The 18,282-nt window shown below is 37.9% G+C and overlaps 1 protein-coding gene and 1 long non-coding RNA gene across 3 annotated transcripts in view; one reads left to right on the top strand and one right to left on the bottom strand.

Moving 5' to 3' along the window:
- The window catches only part of LOC110572114, a 30,831-nt gene extending 15,885 nt beyond the window's left edge, over positions 1-14,946 (top strand). For both annotated transcript variants that reach the window (XR_002479831.1, XR_002479832.1), the window contains exon 3: positions 14,850-14,946. This is a non-coding gene — a long non-coding RNA (uncharacterized LOC110572114). The remainder of the gene's footprint in view (positions 1-14,849) is intronic.
- Positions 749-17,897, bottom strand: ADH4 (alcohol dehydrogenase 4 (class II), pi polypeptide). The gene is made up of 9 exons (XM_021680385.1): positions 17,656-17,897; positions 16,793-16,894; positions 15,602-15,743; positions 13,926-14,013; positions 11,774-12,005; positions 7,899-8,159; positions 3,775-3,910; positions 3,170-3,308; positions 749-1,133 (listed from the first exon to the last, which is right to left on the bottom strand). The coding sequence occupies exons 1-9, from the start codon at positions 17,671-17,673 to the stop codon at positions 1,109-1,111; spliced, it is 1,143 nt and encodes a 380-aa protein (XP_021536060.1). The 5' UTR covers positions 17,674-17,897; the 3' UTR covers positions 749-1,108.
- Between the last annotated feature and the right edge of the window lie 385 nt (positions 17,898-18,282).

Raw genomic sequence — 18,282 nt, 5'->3', positions numbered from 1 at the left:
AGACAGAGAGAATGAGAGAGAGAGAGCACATGAGAGGGGGGAGGGTCAGAGGGAGAAGCAGGCTCCCTGCCGAGCAGGGAGCCCGATGCGGGACTCGCTCCAGGGACTCCAGGATCATGACCTGAGCCGAAAGCAGTCGTTTAACCAACTGAGCCACCCAGGCGCCCAAATCTTTTTTATTTTTAATTTTTTCCCCTCCTTTCCCACTAAAGCCTATATAAATCTAATTGTTACGTCTTGTAACTTTTTACTTACTGCATTTATAATAGGTACTTTGCTCTCCGTCACTTTTAATTGACTATAAAAAATACTTAGTGCTAATTACGGATTGTTAAACTCTAAAGCTCTAAACATTATATGTTGTCATGATTATCAAAGGTGAAAAGGGCAATTAATAAAGATGGAAATTTGAGAGTATAGGTGTGTTTTTTCTTTTAAAAAATCTTCATTTTTTATATATCTATACTCATTTATATAGCTTCTGATATCCCACTGCTTGTGATTACAGTTCATAGTGGTAAAACAGGGCTAAGAGAAAAGAAAATACCGGATGTTAAAAAGGAAATTATTTAGCAGCTTATTAAAGAAGATTAGCTTGTAGCTTATTGAAACCCAGAAATTATGTAATAGCATTTTATATATATGACATATTTTAAAGACACATGTATCTTATGTACACATATATAATAGTAATTTTTTTCTAGTAAAAATGATTTTATTATGGAAAATTTTAAGCATAAACAAAAGTAGAGGGAACAGTATAATGAAACCCCATATATTTATCACCCAACCTAAAAAATTATAAACAAACAGCCAATCTAGCTTTACTTATTACTCTTCATTCCCCGCTCCCACCTCTCCAGAACTAGTTTTAAACAATTCTCATCCTGTAATTCTATTCAATAACACATCAGTTATCATAATTACTAAACAGGAAATATCAATATATTTAAAAATGCTGTGATGTTTATAACTATTTGATGTTGAGATGTTAACTGTAAATAGTTGTTTAAATTCATGGCAATCCTTGGATCATTATTACAGGTTATAAATTAACAAGAAGGGTTCAGATTCAGTCAGGTAGTATTCCAGTTTGTTCCTGGTGTCTTCAGAAGGTCAGGACTATTCGAATGCTGTTAATAATAAGACAATAGCATAATTTTTATGGTAAATCTAACCAAAACTCACAAATAATTTTTGTATTTTTCTTTCAGCATTTGGTTTAATCTTTCTTTATAGACATATATCAAGAAAAGAAATTAGCACATTATCCCTAATTTCTTTTATCTTGACATTCATGGAATTAATAATACTTTGTATATGATGCTAGGAAGCTGGGAAAAGTTGGGGACCCTCACGTGACCCTGGGTGAGGTCTGTGCTGCCTGATGGTGCTACAGAGTAAACATGCTAAGGTTGTAGTGGGGTTTTCATCTTGGAATAGTAACTGCTTGGTGTGTTGGGATGATGCTTTCTGAGAACCTAAATATTCTTACTCCTGGATAATTCCTTCAACACGCAGAAGCAAAGAAGGGGGTAAGCCTCAAGAACAGAGACTTCCGTATGTTCCACCTTGCTGCTGGAGCTGTGGAATCCCTGGCATTAGCAGGTTGCCATCCATGATGTTGTCTTCACCCAGAGACTGGAACTACAACTGTCTGCCTGTGGAGAGAGAACCTCTGTGTCCTTTCCTCACCATGAGTTGGGGTCACTGCACCTTAAAAGACCAACTGGGTGTTGTACTCTCTCTACTTCCTTGCTTCTATATCCATATGCTAAGTCCCATCCTCTTCCTTTTCCACTGTCACCATTCCATCGGTGTGGGCAGTAATGTGGTCTTCCCAGTGAGCCAGAGGGGAAGTAGGTGGCCTCATTCAGGTATCTAGCCCTCGGCCTTCCATTCTTCCACTGATTATCAGGCCTACTTTAAGAGTATGGGAGACTTGCCCAGCTGTTAATAAAGTAATTCACCATTTTCCATTTAGCTGCCACTTAGCATTCCTTGTGGATATATTCCATAACTGAGAACTCTAGGGGAAAAGGTGTGGTGGTGGAGGAGATAAGAGTTTTAGGGTCTAAGGCCCCAAACTCCCAACCTAACTCCTGACATAAGGGCTGCTCCTTATGGGGATATTGAGATTGTGCAAGATATTGCAGGGCTTATACACTAAGTTATTTTGTATAGCTTAAATAATGTTTCTTTTTTCTTTTTCTTTTTATTGAACTTCTTTTTGATACGTTGCACCTAGTGTGTTTGAAAATTAGAGAGTTCCTGTCAGTAGAAATAATTTCTCAGGTTTCTTCCCCAGGAAGTAGCCTGGGTCCTCACATCATGGACCCATTTTCTTCTTTTGCTACATTTATTTTCTGCTTCAAACTCATGTCATTTAACTTTAGGCTCCCCCCCACTCCCTATTTTGTGATATCTTCTCTTTTTGTTGCTTATTTGGTCCTTCATCTCCTCTGTGAAACTGTTCCTGGTGTTTTTCCTTTTGCTTCTATTGACCAAGCTGTGCTTGATCATTTTAACCAAAATCATTGATCCTAGTGTCCCCTGCTCCTCAATTGCTACAGATCCCCCAGTTGGGACATTTCTATAAATTAGTTCTCAGGGTCTGTGCCAGAGGAGCACAATATAGCTAAAACTGTGGATCAGAACGTTATCTTATAGGAGACCTGGGACAAAGCAAGAGAGCGTTGGGTCATCCTTGAGGTTTCTTTAAACGAGCCACTCACTGCTCACATATCCATGGTTTTCACCTGGTTCTGATCATGAAGGGCCTGGAGTGGGCATTCTTTTGTTAATTGCAGAACATAATGATGCGAGACCCAGGGCTGTATTGCACCAGAGTGACATGACATTATACTGTGGAAACCTTTCTTTCTAGGGAGCAGCCCCAACTGAGTTAACAGTTGTTTGTGAAAGGGAAAATATGTATCAGTTTATATCACCACTCTATGTTGGGATAGTGTGTGGCAGTGTATATTATGGAAATAGAGTAGGAAGCTTTTCTTTTTTCCAGAGGCCACTATTTAATCTTTCAAGCACATCTAGGACGTGTGATGATGTGGAAAATGTCAGAAAAGACAAACTGGTTAGTTCTTAACATCAAATAAAGAGTCATCGTAAAGGTTTTTCAAACCACTTATTCCTCTGTTTGTTAATTTACCTTTTGCCTTGGTTCATCAGGTCAAATGCCTCATTGATTTTGTCAAAAGGCAGGGTATGAGTCACCAGTATGTCCAGATCAAATTTCTTATTCTTGTAGTCAGTAACCAGCTTTGGGATAGAATCGATGCTTTTCCAACCTGTAATTTGACCAAAATGCCAAGTAAAGACATGGTAGGTGACAGTAGTTTAATCAGTTTGTTGAATGAATGAAATTACTAGGTAAGATTTGGGTTGCTTCAAATGGATTATCCCTCCCATCTTTAATTTTCTACACTTTTATTTAATTAAAAGTTTTTCTTAATAAGAAGTGTTAAAATTAGTTCCTATTTCTAGATAAGGAATTATCTCCCTTTGGTCAAAGTTTACCTTTTGTTCCTCTGTGTTGGTTGATTTTAATGCAAATTGAATTTCAGTTTGCAAATTGTAGTTATCCATATATAGAAACTGTTTACTTTCAAATAATTCCTAGAATAACTTTTGTGCAGTCTCTAGATGTGTTATTAGGCACTCAATATTTAAACAGTTTTCCTTTCCATTCAATAATCTTCTTTATAAGAATTTGCATACCACTATGGAGAAAATTAAAAGAGAAAAAAAACTGACCACCAAAGCATGTTCCATTTATGGTACGGCCCATTATTAGCTCCACTGGAGATACCATCAATCCTCTCATTTCAGAGTCTACTCCAATGAAAGTACATGATCCCCAGCCTACTATTGTACTGTCCAGGGCTGCTCTCTGGAAGGTCAAACAGAAAGGATTAGCTGAATAAGTAGAACAAGTAGAACATGAACTCTAGTGTAGGTATGTACAATGCTTTAGGGAAAATATATACAACTCTGCATATAAGAGTACTCAAGCTAAAGAGGTTATGGTATTGTTGATTGACACTTGAAGCGCCACTGTTCAGTTTCAGATAGGCCATTCATTAAAAATTAGAACTTCATCAAAAAAAGATATTACAAAGAAACAGAACCTATTATTTCCTTCTGTTTAATACCATAGTTATGCTGAACCTGGAGTGTATTTCATTGCATGCCAAGAAAAAAACATGTGAAGTTAGGAAAGAACTCTAGAAGATAAATATTATACATTCTAATCAAGTTCTCGGTGATCTGCCGTGGGTATGTACTAAAAGATTTGCAGTTTCAGAGGCACAAAAACATAATCCTTGAAGTCATGAAGAGAGGATGAATATGTATTTACTAGAACCTAGGAAATGAGGTACACGCTGTAAACTTGGTATATCTCAATGTAGGATAAATAAAAAAGTGCTATTTTAAAACAGAGCAGCACAGTTAAACAGAATCTGACACAGGCTCTTGCTCATAAAACATTTCATATGCTTCTCTAGGTCCCTCAGCTCTCAGAGTTTGATAGAGTCACGTAACTACTTCAGGGCCATGGGCTCTGTGACGTGTGGTATTTTGTAGACGAAACAGAACAATGTGTGGTATTGTGACGTGTGGTATTTTGTAGACGAAACAGAAAAGCCGCTGTGCAACCTGCCGGCTGTGAGCTCTCCTACTCTAACACCCAAGATCACCTCGTGTTGCCCCCGTGAAGCCGAGAAGGTGCACTTGATTGAGCCTTGGTTGCTGAGTTGCTGCATGGAAGGTGGTGGTCCAGGGGAGTTGCACTGATCTTCCCATGAGAGAGAAAACCGTATTATGTTAACCTGCTGCAAGTTTGGGGTTAATACAAAAATGCCCAGGTTTGAAAATGTAAAGAGATTTGAGAAAGATACAAACTTGCGGATGGCCATTCCACAAGAAGCTGTATGGTAAATAGATGAACATTTAAATCTTCTGAGACTAATCTTAAAGAATGAAAGTGTAAACTTTGTTTTAGATCCTTTGCCATAGTCAGTGCTCAACTTAATTCTGACTTGTTGGGGCAATTTTTACTTTTACAAGAGTCTCAATAGGAAGTACAGCTTTTTTCATTACTGATCACTATATAAAAGAAGGAATTTCTTTATTTCTTTGTTTATTTGAGAGAGCAAGAGTGAGAGAGCACAAGCAGGGTGAGGGGGGACAGCAGAGGGAGAGAGAGAAGCAGGCTCCCTGCTGAGCAGGGAGCCCAACGCGGGACTCAGTCTCAGGACCCTGAGATCATGACCTGAGCCGAAGGCAGACGCTTAACTGACTGAGCCACCCAGGTGCCCTTAAAAGAAGAAGCAATTTGAAGTACAGTAAATTCTCCCCCTTTTCTTTGTCTGTCTTACTAGCGATGGTAGATGCGGTGACCTAGAACTTTTAGAATGTGTTTTGAAATTTTTATTTGAATAAATGTTTATTTATTGTTTTGAGAATTCATAACATTCCTAATAGCAACTCTTCTACATATGCACTTTTTATATGGCAGAAATATTTTTGTTTATGCTGTATAGAGAGATCATGGAGAGGGGAAAATTCATAGATCTTACTTGTTACCTGTAGGTAGCTATTTACATTGACTCCTATTCTCTATTTTAGTTTTAAAATATTTTTCCTGTTTGCCTTTTTTTTTTTTTTAAAGATTTATCCATCTATTTGAGAGTGAGAGAGAGAGAGAGCGTATGTGGGGGAGGAGGAGGGTCAGAGGGAGAGAGTATCCTGAGCAGACTGCTTGCTGAATGCAGAGCCCAGTGCAGGGCTCGATCCCATGACCCCAAGATCATGACCCAAGCTGAAATCGAGAGTCTGATGCCCAACTGACTGAGCCACTCAGGCGGCCCCCTGTTTGCCTTTTCTGCATTTCTGGAGCTTTGCTTCAAGCAAGCAATTCATCTCCCTAATGATGACTTAGTTAAAAATGGGTATTATATGCAAGTACAGGGTTTTATTTAGAAGCTTCTGATAACTTTTGATGAGAATTACTTTTACTTCTCAAAACTTTATAATAGTTCCGTTATTGTAACTTTCTGATTGTTCTGTTGGATTCTTTGGGCTGCTTTAGAGAATTAGTGGTCATTGAACTCAAGTTCACATGCATTACTGGAATCTCCTCTACAACTGAGAAATTTAGCTTTCCTTAGTTATGGAAATTTGATGGATGGGTAGGTAGCTGATCTTTTTGTGATTAAAGAAATCCATCTATTCTTATTTGGATTCTCTGGTATAATTCTATTCCATAATTTAAATAATAATAGAACCTGCCAAATTTTAGATCAAGTGGTTCTCAGCTTAAGTAACTTGTAAAAAATATTGGTATGTGGGCCCTAGACTCATGAGAATATCCTGGCATATGGTCCATTCATAGGTTCTAAACAATGACAGTAACAACTCCCCAGGCATTTCTGAAGTGTAGCCAGTGTTGAGAATCTCTGTACTGGAAAAATAAGGTCAATAGGCTGAATTTCAATGTTTGAAAAAAATTTGAGCTGTGCAAAGTAGAAGAATGGATGTAGCACATTGTAAGTTGCAGATGCCAAGGATAATTTAAAAAGAGGGTCTGAAGCATTGAACACGGGAGCAGTGCAGGATGAGGAGCCCTTAATGCATGCATTTTCAGTAATAGCTAACATTTATTGAGTGCTTATTACCTGCCAAATTGTCCTTTAAGCAGTTACATTATTCCAGTTAAACCATTCTGAGAGGAGAGACGCAGGAAGGGAGACTGATGCTTTCAGCAGCTCCTCCCCAACTTCATTCTCTTCTGCAGAATGCATCAGTTGGGTAAGAACCAAGGGGAAGAACTGTACCAAGCCTGCTGCTGGGAAGTTGAAGTACAGAATTCTATTTTTTATAACCTCCCTAGAGGAGGGTTTTGGGAGCCACGTTGAGTGAAGTCGTAAATAAAAGCGCATAATGCGTAGTTACTCCACAGATCTCACTCATGAAATAAGAATCCATAGGCAGATAATTAGTCGATAAATTGGTCATTTCATAAAACAAAACAAAACTCTACTTAGTGTCTTTGAGCAAATACGCATCAAGTGAACATTCACTGGAGTGAGGCTGGGCAGTCTGTCAAACTAACTTTTCCATGTGTTGTCTGTGTGGTTGGCTCTTTACCCCACTTTCTCAAGTAAGAATAAACAGGGCTGACTTCGTGGGTCTCCAGCTGGTGCAGTTGCTTAGGGCCCTGTTCCTAGAAAGACCTGCAAATTATGTAGCTTGTCCTGAGAGAAGAAATCTGAATGATACCAAATTGTAGTGTTTAGGAAAAAAGATCTACTTTTTAATTTTGCAGTGTGTGTATGTGTGTGTGTGTGTGTGTGTTTAATATATTGAATATATTGAAAATTTCAGATTTATGATGTGGACCTAATTTTGCAGCCCGTTTATTGAGATCTGATGGACAGAACTGGATTGTTTGTAGATCGCTAACTATTTGCGTTTCTGCTTTTAGGTGGGAGTGGAATACCTCCAGCTGTTAGGGGTGACATATGTCAGCCTGTCTTCTTCCCTCCTCTAAATCCGCCTTTTCTCTTTTTTTCTTTCTTATTTCTCATAGGCACAGTTCTTCTAAATTTTCATTTCTAAGTTTTCTCTTTTTGCTGAATTTCATGTGGAAGGACATACAGAAATATTAATAACCTACTAAGTAAATATTAATATTTATTAGTTAAATATTAATACATGCAATGTAATATAAATATTTATATGAAAATATAAATTAAACACATATATAAGTATATTAATATTAAATGTAAAATAACTCTCAATATAAACATATTGCCAATGTTTATTAATGTTACTAAATGTAATTAATTATATACTTTTATAAAAAATAGACATACCATGGTTTCAGGTCCACCTGCACAGTCAAGGGCAAAATCCACACCTCCATTGGTCATTTCAATGATGAACTCCTGGATGGGTTTATCTAGGTTTCGAGGATTGAGGCAGTCAGTGGCTCCAAGGGCTTTGGCCTTTGTAAACTTCTCACTGTTGATGTCAATAGCTATGATTCTGGAAGCTCCTGCTACTTTACAACCCATTATAGCGGAAAGACCAACACCTCCTAGGCCAAAGATGGCACAAGTAGAACCAGGGGTGACCTGCAGGCAGCAAAATTATAAATTAACTTTTAAAGGAAGTGGCCTCACTTTTTTTTTTTAAAGAAAGTGAGTAAGGTGGAGGCAGGAACATGTAAATGAAAGACTGCCTGTCATAAAACTAAATGATACAGCTAATGGGGGAAATCTGCCAATATGAAAATGGCTGGGTCACTGGCTAAATATGGAGAATCATTTGAATGCCGTTAGAATTATCAGCTCATCAGAAACAAACCCAAGTGAAAATAATCTGCTTGTTTTCCTCTTCCCTTTACTGTTATCAGAACAGAATTTTAAAACCCACACATTTTAAAGGGTTTATTATTTTCCTTTTCCAATAGATCATAATTAATTTATATTTTTAATAGGCCTTATTTGGTTGTATTAGTATTATATAGTTGGTTTTGAATGAGTGCTGTTTCTCTAAATGTGAATTAATTCACATCCCAGATCATCAGTTAATTTAAATGGAATGAAATCCAGATTTCTTTGCATCAAATTAAAGGGTTTTTAGGGCTGACCAGCTAACTTCCAGCTTCATCTCTGTGGTAGTCCCATTGCTGTAGTCACTCTACACTGTCGTGGCTTCCTTTCCTCATCCTCAGTTCATGCTGTTTCCTCAGCGTGATGCACTTCTCACCTTATTTCCTCTAATTAAAATGTGACCTCTACTTCTAGGCCTAACTTAAATGACACTCTCCCCATAAAACTTCTCTTGATTCTTCAATCAGGAATTAGTGCCCACCTTTTTGCTTTTTCTATATTGTATTTATAATCTGCCTTGGTTGATTGATTTTGTATTTGTGTGTTTCTTCAAAAGACTGTAAGTTCTTTGAAGGCATATTATCTTCTACATTTCTATTAAGAGTATTCTGTAGGTTGGGTCTTTAATAAATGTTTGTTGCATTGAATTAAATAAAAACTGAATATACCAGATAATAGGGAAAGTTGCTGTAACTGGAATGTGTTATTCTGAGAGTGTATAATGGTAAGAAAACACTACACAGAGAGATGCTTAAGTAATATTTTCTAATGATGATGGGGAACTGTTAGACTTAAAGCATAAACAAAAGGGAAAGAGGAATCTGCCCAAGGAAAGTACTGATACATTCTAAATTGGAAACAAAACTATTAAGGAATAGAGAGAATGTGTATCTCTTACTTTAATTTATGCATGATATCAGGCATGCATACACTGACTTTTGCTACTCAGGGCAAAATAAAACATTTTTTACAAATATTCAGAATATTGTTCTATATACACAATGTGCTATTTAATATTGTGGCATGTGTTCAGTATAGTTCCAAATACATTTCTCTACAGACTGTGTTCAAAAGTTTGCCTGTGTCATTGAGTAGAAGGGCATTTTTCTCATTGAGGCAATGTTGTACACAGTAGTTGTACATAGCTCACAACAGTATAATTGGAATACACTATTAATTGTGTTAAACCAACTAGATGGCTATGTGTAAAAGTGCCTTTGATTGCAGTAGTGGGGGGAGGGTCACTATAAAGTACCCCTCTCCCCATTTGAGAATTAGGACTGTACATCGTGGATGATTATCTATTTGTAGACAACACTGTTACGGGACATTTTCATGCTTCCAAAGATCTCTGTGAAATATGATTAATTTGTCAGTAAAGGATACGAGCAGATTAAAAAGAATTAGGAGTCCTGGTGATGCTGGGCGCAGGTCTCCCAATAATTACACAAAGTTGTTTCATTACTTTTCTTCCCAGAAGTAAATTAAACTTTATTAAAGCTCTTGCCTTTTGGCTAGAATTACTGATATTTCTTCTCTTAGCTTGTTCCTATCAGATTCATTTCTCTTTTCTTCCCTAAGCTCCTATGAAGTGGTTTAAGTGTTCCTCAACAATGAGAAGAACAGGACCTAGAAATTTACATCAACTTTGAATGGATTTTAAAGAAAACTGTAGCTGAGTCTCTAGTGTTAATATTCCTGAAGAAAGACTAGAGTAGGAGAAGGTGATAGTCTGCATGGGGTCCAGGAAAGGGGAGAGGGTGGCCCAAAGAGCAATAATTCTTCCAGTGCTATCTAGAGGAGAATATGCCTTGACTGCCAAGGTTACATCTGCTTTTAACTCCACTCAGTTAACAATACCCTTCCTCTAGCAGCCTTCAGATTGTAGTCTAACTTCCCATACAATTTTTCATTTTTAATATACTGATAGCAAAAAGTAGCATTCCTGTCTGCTTGACCAATTCTCAATGGGAAGTCTTATCTTGATATTCTGGCTATCAGATCAGCTTTTTTATTTTGGTTAGGCTGAGTTTATTTCCTTGACACTTGAACAATTCCAGGTAACCTGATAAAAAGGAGTATTTGGATTTTTAAGCTGAGGATCAAGCCTTATCAAGATGTTTTAAGGGTTGCATAGGAGCCTGGCTTCATTCATTCATTCATTGAAAAATTATCCAGTTCCTACTGTGTGCCAGGCACAGGGCTAGGCTCTGGAGATATCACAATGAACAAGAGAGAGTTCTTGCCCTCAAGGAGCAAATAGTCTAAAAGGAAGGAGAAATAAATGGAAAATTTCTCCAGAGTGTGATAAGAAGGAAGACAGGGATAAACACAGATATTTTGGGGGAAACTGGGAGGGACACCTAATGCATGCCTAGGAGGCTGGAGGGTTTCTGATAGGAAGTAACAACAACAACAACAAAAAATGGAGTCAGCCAGAAGAGGTGGGGGAGCATCCCAGGCAGTGTTGGTGGGAGCCAGGCATGGAAAACCCAGGGTCACAGTGATTGGAGCCCGGATACTCAGGGTCAGGCCTTGGGGAACGGTAAGCCCGTGAAGGGAGAGTTAGGGAGAAACACTAGCCTGCTGACAGAAAAGTGGAGTATGCAAGGGGAATGAAATCTTCACATTTGTTGTTTAGAAAGACCACTCTGGTTGCATTTTGCAGTTTGAACTCAAGGGATGAAGACTGATGAGAAAGAGATTTAAATACCGGGGTTGTTTGAGGCATCCAAGTGGTACTGACATCTGTCCAGTTCTCACTGAACAGTTTTGTGGAAGCTTCTGAATTCTAACATGGGCTTCCAGGGATGCATCTTGCCACCCTTAGGGCTGCCACCTGACGCACACTCCCTTGGAGCCACAAAGGGCCAGGATGAGAAGCAGAGATGAATCACCAGTTGGAGGGAGAGAAATCTGCAGGATCAGGGAGAAAGCAGGGGTGACTCTATGGAGATGGGGGGTATCTAGTTTCTGTTGCCTCTTGACTGGGTCTGCTGTCCCAGAGTGAGCATTCATATTTAGGGGACATATTTAAGCATGTTGTGTTTAAGGTAGGGGTGGTCTGTAATCTAACATATTAGTATAGGAAAAGAAATTAACATGAACCGGGTGCCAATGATATGCCAGCTGTTGGGCCAGATGTCTTACGTATGTAATATGATTTAATTAGCCCCATAACTATTTGTAGTAGATGTTTATTGCAGAGAGTAGGAGTGGAGAGGTTAAATAACTTGCCTTACGCCACAGAGGTAATAAATGACAGAACTAGGGCTTGAAGAGTAACTAGCTGCTTTATCACTGTCTCCTAGTAAAATTCTATTTTATGCTCCCTGGTGATGAACCACTTTTACCTTGGCATTGTTGATTGCAGCTCCATAGCCAGTTGAAAACCCACATCCAAACAGACAAACTCTCTCTAAATTTGCATCATCATCGATTTTGGCAAGATTTATATCCGACACTACGGTGTACTGAGTGAAGGTACTGGTCCCCATGAAATGGTAAATTGGTTTTCCTTTGCAGGTAAACCTACTGGTTTTGTCTTCCAGTAGTTCTTGATCAACAAGAGGATTTTTCACTGGACTAGAAAATTAAAAAAAAAAAAAGATACAAAAAAGAGAATGTAAATGGGCCACTGATTACACTCCTGAAAAAAAAGGTTAGGTGTTATATTTTTGTTATGACAATTTTCTGAGATAGAAAAATTGAGAAAATTACTTGAGACTTTACACCTAAATATGTAGTCAGAAGTAGTCTAAAGATGATGATAAACTTTTTATTGAATACTTTTTATGTGCCAGAAACTCTCTTAGGGGTTTGTATGTATTAATTCTTAAAAAAAATTTATTATGGAAAACTCAACTGTATATAAAAGTAGAAAGACTGGCGTGTTGAATGTCCGTGCAACCATATCCCAGCTTCAGCAGTTACCATCTCGGGGCTGATCTTCTGGCGTCTTTAAACCCCCCAATCCCCACCTCCAGCACCGACCCTCCCCCAGCACCTACCCTCCCCCATGGGATGGTTTTGAAGTAAACCTCACACATTACTATTTTCATTTGTAAATATTTTAGTATGTATCTCAAAAATATAGATTCTTTTAGATTGACATATTGCATTTCGTTGATAGGTGTGTTGTCTCTTTTAAAAAATGACAGGTTCTCACCTCCCTCCTTGTTTTTTTCCTTTGCAATTTGTATGTTGAAGAAACAGTCATTTGTTCTGTACAGTTTTCCTCATTCTGAATTTTTCTGATTACATTCCTGTAATTGGGTTTAATACATTTTTCCATCCCTGTATTTCCTCTGAACTAGTATTTTCAATCTAATTGGTTGATTTAATTTAGGTTTTATATTTTTGTAGGAATATTTCAAAGATGGTATTGTGTATCTTCATCTGGAGACACATAATGCCTTATTCTCTCTCTTTTTGTGATGTTAGAAAGAATTGATGGTCATTGCCAAAATCTATTATTTCATTAAAAGTTTGCAAAAGGGTGTATGTAATTCTTTAAATATCTACAACAACCCTGCGAAGTAAGCATTATTATTATTCCCATTTTATAGATGAGGAAATTGAGGCACAGTATTAGATGTAAGAGTAATACAACTTAGCTTCTGAAATAACTAGCTTCATTTGGCATTAAGGACAAATAGATTTTTCTGTATGTAGTCTCATTAAAGAATAAAATGATAAAGGTTTTGGAGTCTGGAGTTAGACGGTCTATGTTCAAAATCTAGCTCTAGGACTTTTATCTGTGGGCCTTGGAATAAATTACTGCACCTCATTTCATTCCTCTCTCATTTCCTATAGAAGTAGCTACTATTTTGCGTTTGGCATTTATCATTCCAGTGATGTATTTATACCTTTACTACATACACATGTAACCGTAAACTATACTGTATATAGTTGTTTTTTTTTTTTTAAGATTTATCTATTTATTTGAGAGAGAGAGCAGCGCGAGTGGGGAGAGGGAGAAGGAGAGAAGCAGACTCCCCACTGAGGGCAGAGCCTGATGCGGGGCTTGATCTCATTACTCTGAGATTAGGAGCTGAGCTGAAATCAGGAGTCAGAGGCTTAATGGACTGAGCCACCCCGGTGCCCCTGTATATTGTACTGTTTTGTATGTGATATCTTACTAAACATATTTGTCAGAAGCTTGCTTCATTCCCTTAACATTATGTGTGTGAAATTATTCTGTGTTGTTGTATGTAGATCAGGTTTAACCCTTTTCATTGTTGCATAGTTTTCCACTGTGTTACTACATAGCAATTTGTTAATCCATTGTCTTATTGGTGGACATTGGGCTATTTTTACATGCTGTTATAAACAATGTTGCAGTGAACATTTTAGCATATGTTTCTTTGGGTAGTTTTGCAACAATTTCCTGTATACACCTAGGACTAGGATTGGTAGGTAGAAACTTCTTCCAGGTATTGCCAGTGTACTTCTGCAAATATTTACACCAATTTATAGTCTTACTAACCGGTGTATAGAGCTTACCTGAGTTTTTTACAGAAATTTGTGAGTGGACTCAGACAGAACTTGCATTTTCTACATTGAGGCATGTAGAGTGGAATTACTTTGTCACCTGGAAAGAAAGGCCATATGTTGGATGGTGCCTAAGATACAGCTTGTAAAAAGTTTCTACCAGATGAATCAGTAGACAACACCATTCTTTATGATACACACTTTATGTTCAGCAGAAAGTATAGATGGCTGTAGTATTTTGTTGCTTTACAAGATCGCTGATTCCCCCAAGTATTGCATATACTGTCTTTTTAACTTTTTCCTTTTTTTTTTTTGGCTGCTGGGCAGTCAAGCAACAAATCTACATTGATACCACTGGCTACAGAGTCCTCCTGTCTGAGCTCTGTTGTCGTCACAACTCTCTGCATCATGACGATTTTTTTTTTTTTTTTTTTTTACATTTCTAAACATCCGGTATTGAACAGAACATCCTTATATAATAGGAGAGGTGGACAACAATGTGCTGGATATGGAGATTAAACTTTATGTCATTGCCATGTGTCACCATTTAGTTCACGCTCACATTTTTTTTTTAAAGATTTTATTTATTTATTTGGCAGAGAGAGACACAGTGAAAGAGGGAACACAAGTAGGCGGAGTGGGAGAGGGAGAAGCAGGCTTCCCGTGGAGCAGGGAGCCGGATGCGGAGCTCGATCCCAGGACTCTGGGATCATGACCTGAGCCGAAGGCAGACGCTTAATGGCTGAGCCACCCAGGTGCCCCTCACTCTCACATTCTATATTTTTCTGCCTTTTACTCAATTTCAATTTAATAATGGCTTCTATCCTCTGATGACCATTTAGTATGTGCTAGGCACCCTACTAACTGCTTACCCATACTATCTCATTTAATTCTCAGACAATCCTTTGAGATGGGTACCTTTTCTCCCCACTTTAGGAAACGGAAATCTGAGCTGTGTCACAGAAAAGTGACTTCACTGGTGGAGTACACATCCAGCAAGTGGCAGAGCTAGGACTGCATCGGCCAGACTCATTGATGGATGCAGAACTTATGGGAGTGGTTTGTTTCTCTGATCTTGCTTGGGAATGGAATCTAAAATATTTCTAGGTTTGAAGCATTCTCATTAAAGGAGGAAAGAATGATATGGGTCATCCTACATGACAAGTGAGTATTAGGTAGCCCATATTCCAGTATTTTGTGAATATGTTATAAAATGTGAAGTAAATGATTTCAGCCATTGCCATGCTCCATTTACATACTATTTTTATGTTACAGAGTTTCAAAAAGACACATTAAGCTAACATTGACATATATAATATTTCTCAAGCTAACTCTAAGTCCTCATTCTTTAAATTCTTTATGATATTAAATTATTTTGGTTTTATTTAGAAGAGGTTGTTATAAATTTTCCATTTGTGCCCCACTTTGTGGCTTCGCTTCACAGCAGTTTCTCAATGCTATATGTAAATAAAGTGACCATATTTTCCAGATTTTATTGGTTCTGATTTTACATATTCTGTCCCCTTGTTAGACTGTGATAGATTGTATGTCTCACTTAGTTTGTCTTTGGAACAGATGGGGTTCCCCTGTATAAATAGAGATCAGCTATAGCATGCAAAGCCAGGACTCTTATCAGTCCTTGAAATATCCTGACATTTCCATTTAATTGGACTCAGGAAAGAACATACCTGGTTTGAAGTTGGTCACTCCTGGCCCAACACTTTCCACAATTCCTGCACCCTCATGGCCAAGGATCACTGGGAGAAGGGCCTCTTTAAATTTAGGATTGATAATATGGGCATCAGTATGGCACAGGGCAGTGGCGATTATCTACAAGGCAACCACAGACTTGAGGCCTGTTTCTGTCATATCATTGTGGTTGTTAGGAGAGTAGTTTTTTAGGCCCAATGTCACCTTGAAACTTTACAACATTCCTAGAGCTCAATAAAAGAATTACATTTTGGAAAAAAAAAAGAATAATTAAAAATATCAGCATATATTCTTTTCTTCTAAGCCCTTGTTTTCTTTCATTGCCACTGGAAAATCATACAAAGAGATGGAATTGACAGTTAGTGTCTCCAGGAGAGGAGAAATCAAAGGTAATAGGGAAAAGTTGAACAGAATCTTTTAGGAAGAGGGAATGGAGGGAACACAGGTTTCTAGGGCTTGTGCAAATTTTGTTGAAATGAAATAGAAATAATACAATTTTTATAATTCAAAGAGATATCAGATAAAGGATTGTCTCAGTTACTAACATACCCCTTACTCTTCGGGATTCTGCTTGTGAGGATATCCTATTCATTCTCATGTATAAACCTGTCCTGTAGTGGTCCTAGGAAAAATGTAAGCCAGGCTGGCTGTGGGGAAAATGGAGAAGTTCTGCTGACTTTCGATCTGTGATCACGGTCTCCTCAGTGTGGTCTCTTTTCCTTGCTCACCCACATTCCCCGCCCCCCCCTCCGCCACCGTGGGCCCCTAGGCCTCTTCTACTGCCCCAGGCAGCCCTTCAGGTCTTTCCTCTCCCTTGTTTTGAACCAAATTTTTTATCTTCCTTTTAATAACACTTAATAACTGGCAACTGGAAAACAAAAAGAAAACCTAACTAATTCTCATCTGAAGTGAATTCCTTGGTCTAATCTTAGGGCTAATGAGTAATATAAAGATAGTAGAAATAAATGTTAAGCCTGTTATCAGTAACAACTGATAATTAGTAATTTACCCCTCCTGGGATAATGCCTTTTTTTAATCTGGGCCTAAAAATGTAGTTCTGCTGTAGGTAAAACTTCAGGTACTCTCAGTTATGCCACGCAGGCTGGACCTGAAGAAGCCAAGTCTGCACTTAGTGCCTCGTGTGTACCGGCTAGGAAAGTCCCACTTACCTGCACACGAACTTCATGAGCCTTGGGGGGAGCTACCTCAACCTCTTCTATGCAAAGGGGCTTGCCTGTTTCCCAGGCAATGGCTGCTTTGCATTTAATAACCTGAGAGAGAGGGAGAGGGGGAGATTAATTATATAATTAACAGATAATTATATAAAATAGAATTAATTAAAATTATATTTAAAAATTTAAATTTAAGTAACATTGAAGGAAAGTGGAAAGAAACAAATCTATAATCCTCTATTCTAATGCTACTATTTTTGCTTTTGGTATGGTTTTCCCGGTCTTTGACACATGAATATATAATTTTTGATAATTGTTATGCAATTTTGAATTATATTTTTAAATATCATGAGTCTTATTGCAGATGCAATATATATTAATTATGGGAAGTTTCAAAATACAAATAAGACTAAAAAAACAAAATCCACCTGTAATTTTATCACTCATTTTATGATTTTTGATGTAAATTTTTTCAGTATCCCTATATGGGATCTTTTGTATGTAATACTTCGTAATCTACTTCTTCTACTTATTAATATACTATAAATATTTTCCATATTCTTCTCTAGCTTTATTTCTAACAGATGCAAATTCTGTTTTGTTCTCATAGCATAGGTACGCAAGTCTCTCTTTTTTTGGCCTTTATAAGTAATATTTAATTGAACACTCTTGGTAGTAAGCATTTTGGCAAATCCACAGTAATTTCCTTAAATTCCTAGCATGAGTTCACTCAAATCTTTTTGATCAGCTTTAATAAATTGCTGCTTTCTGAGAGTAATCCTGAAGGAAGTTTGTTTTAGTAAATTTATAAAGAGACAAAAAAACCAAGAATCAAATAAAGAAACAGTATATTTGCTTACTTTGCCCTTGGTGCCCATTTTTATTCAGCAAACTAGCCTTGGAAGTTTCTCTCCGATCTAAGAAGCTCTTCCACATCTGTCCAGGTGCTCTGTGTCCTGTGATAATCTGTCTTTGAATAAATACCATTTCTGCCCTTTATTATCCAATCACTTTCCTGTTTGTTGCTTTCATACTAGCTCTGCCCGGTTCTCATGTCATTTGTGCTATCATATTTCAGCTGCCGACTGCCACTGCTCCCAGCTCTTATTTGAAGATGTTTACTTTTTTCCCTTTTATTGCAAAATATAAGATAATAGAGAAGAGTTCATTAAACTTACACAGATGAGTTAAAAAGTAAAGGACATTTCTACTGCCCCAGAATCCTTTCTGTACCCAGCCTTCTCCTTCACAAGTCTACTAATCATTTCCTTGCATTTCTTTATGATTTATGGTTCTCTATACAGTATAGTTTAGTTTTACCTGTTAAAACCTTTATATGAGGGGCGCCTGGGTGGCTCAGTCGTTAAGCGTCTGCCTTTGGCTCAGGTCATGATCCCAGGGTCCTGGGATCGAGCCCCGCATCGGGCTCCCTGCTCAGCGGTAAGCCTGCTCCTCCCTCTCCCACTCCCCCTGCTTGTGTTCCCTCT

Source organism: Neomonachus schauinslandi, chromosome 2 (genome assembly GCF_002201575.2).
Source record: "Neomonachus schauinslandi chromosome 2, ASM220157v2, whole genome shotgun sequence".
NCBI classification, from domain to species: domain Eukaryota; kingdom Metazoa; phylum Chordata; class Mammalia; order Carnivora; family Phocidae; genus Neomonachus; species Neomonachus schauinslandi.
Note: the sequence above shows the minus strand (reverse complement) of the source record. Positions and strands in the feature narration are given on the sequence as shown.

Coding starts and splice junctions, on each gene's coding strand:
- ADH4 (XM_021680385.1), bottom strand. Junction 14,014..15,601: donor AGTGACCAACTTCAAACCAG/GTATGTTCTTTC, acceptor CTTTCTTTCCAG/GTGACAAAGTAATTCCACTC. Junction 3,309..3,774: donor AAATGGAACATGCTTTGGTG/GTCAGTTTTTTT, acceptor GTCAAATTACAG/GTTGGAAAAGCATCGATTCT.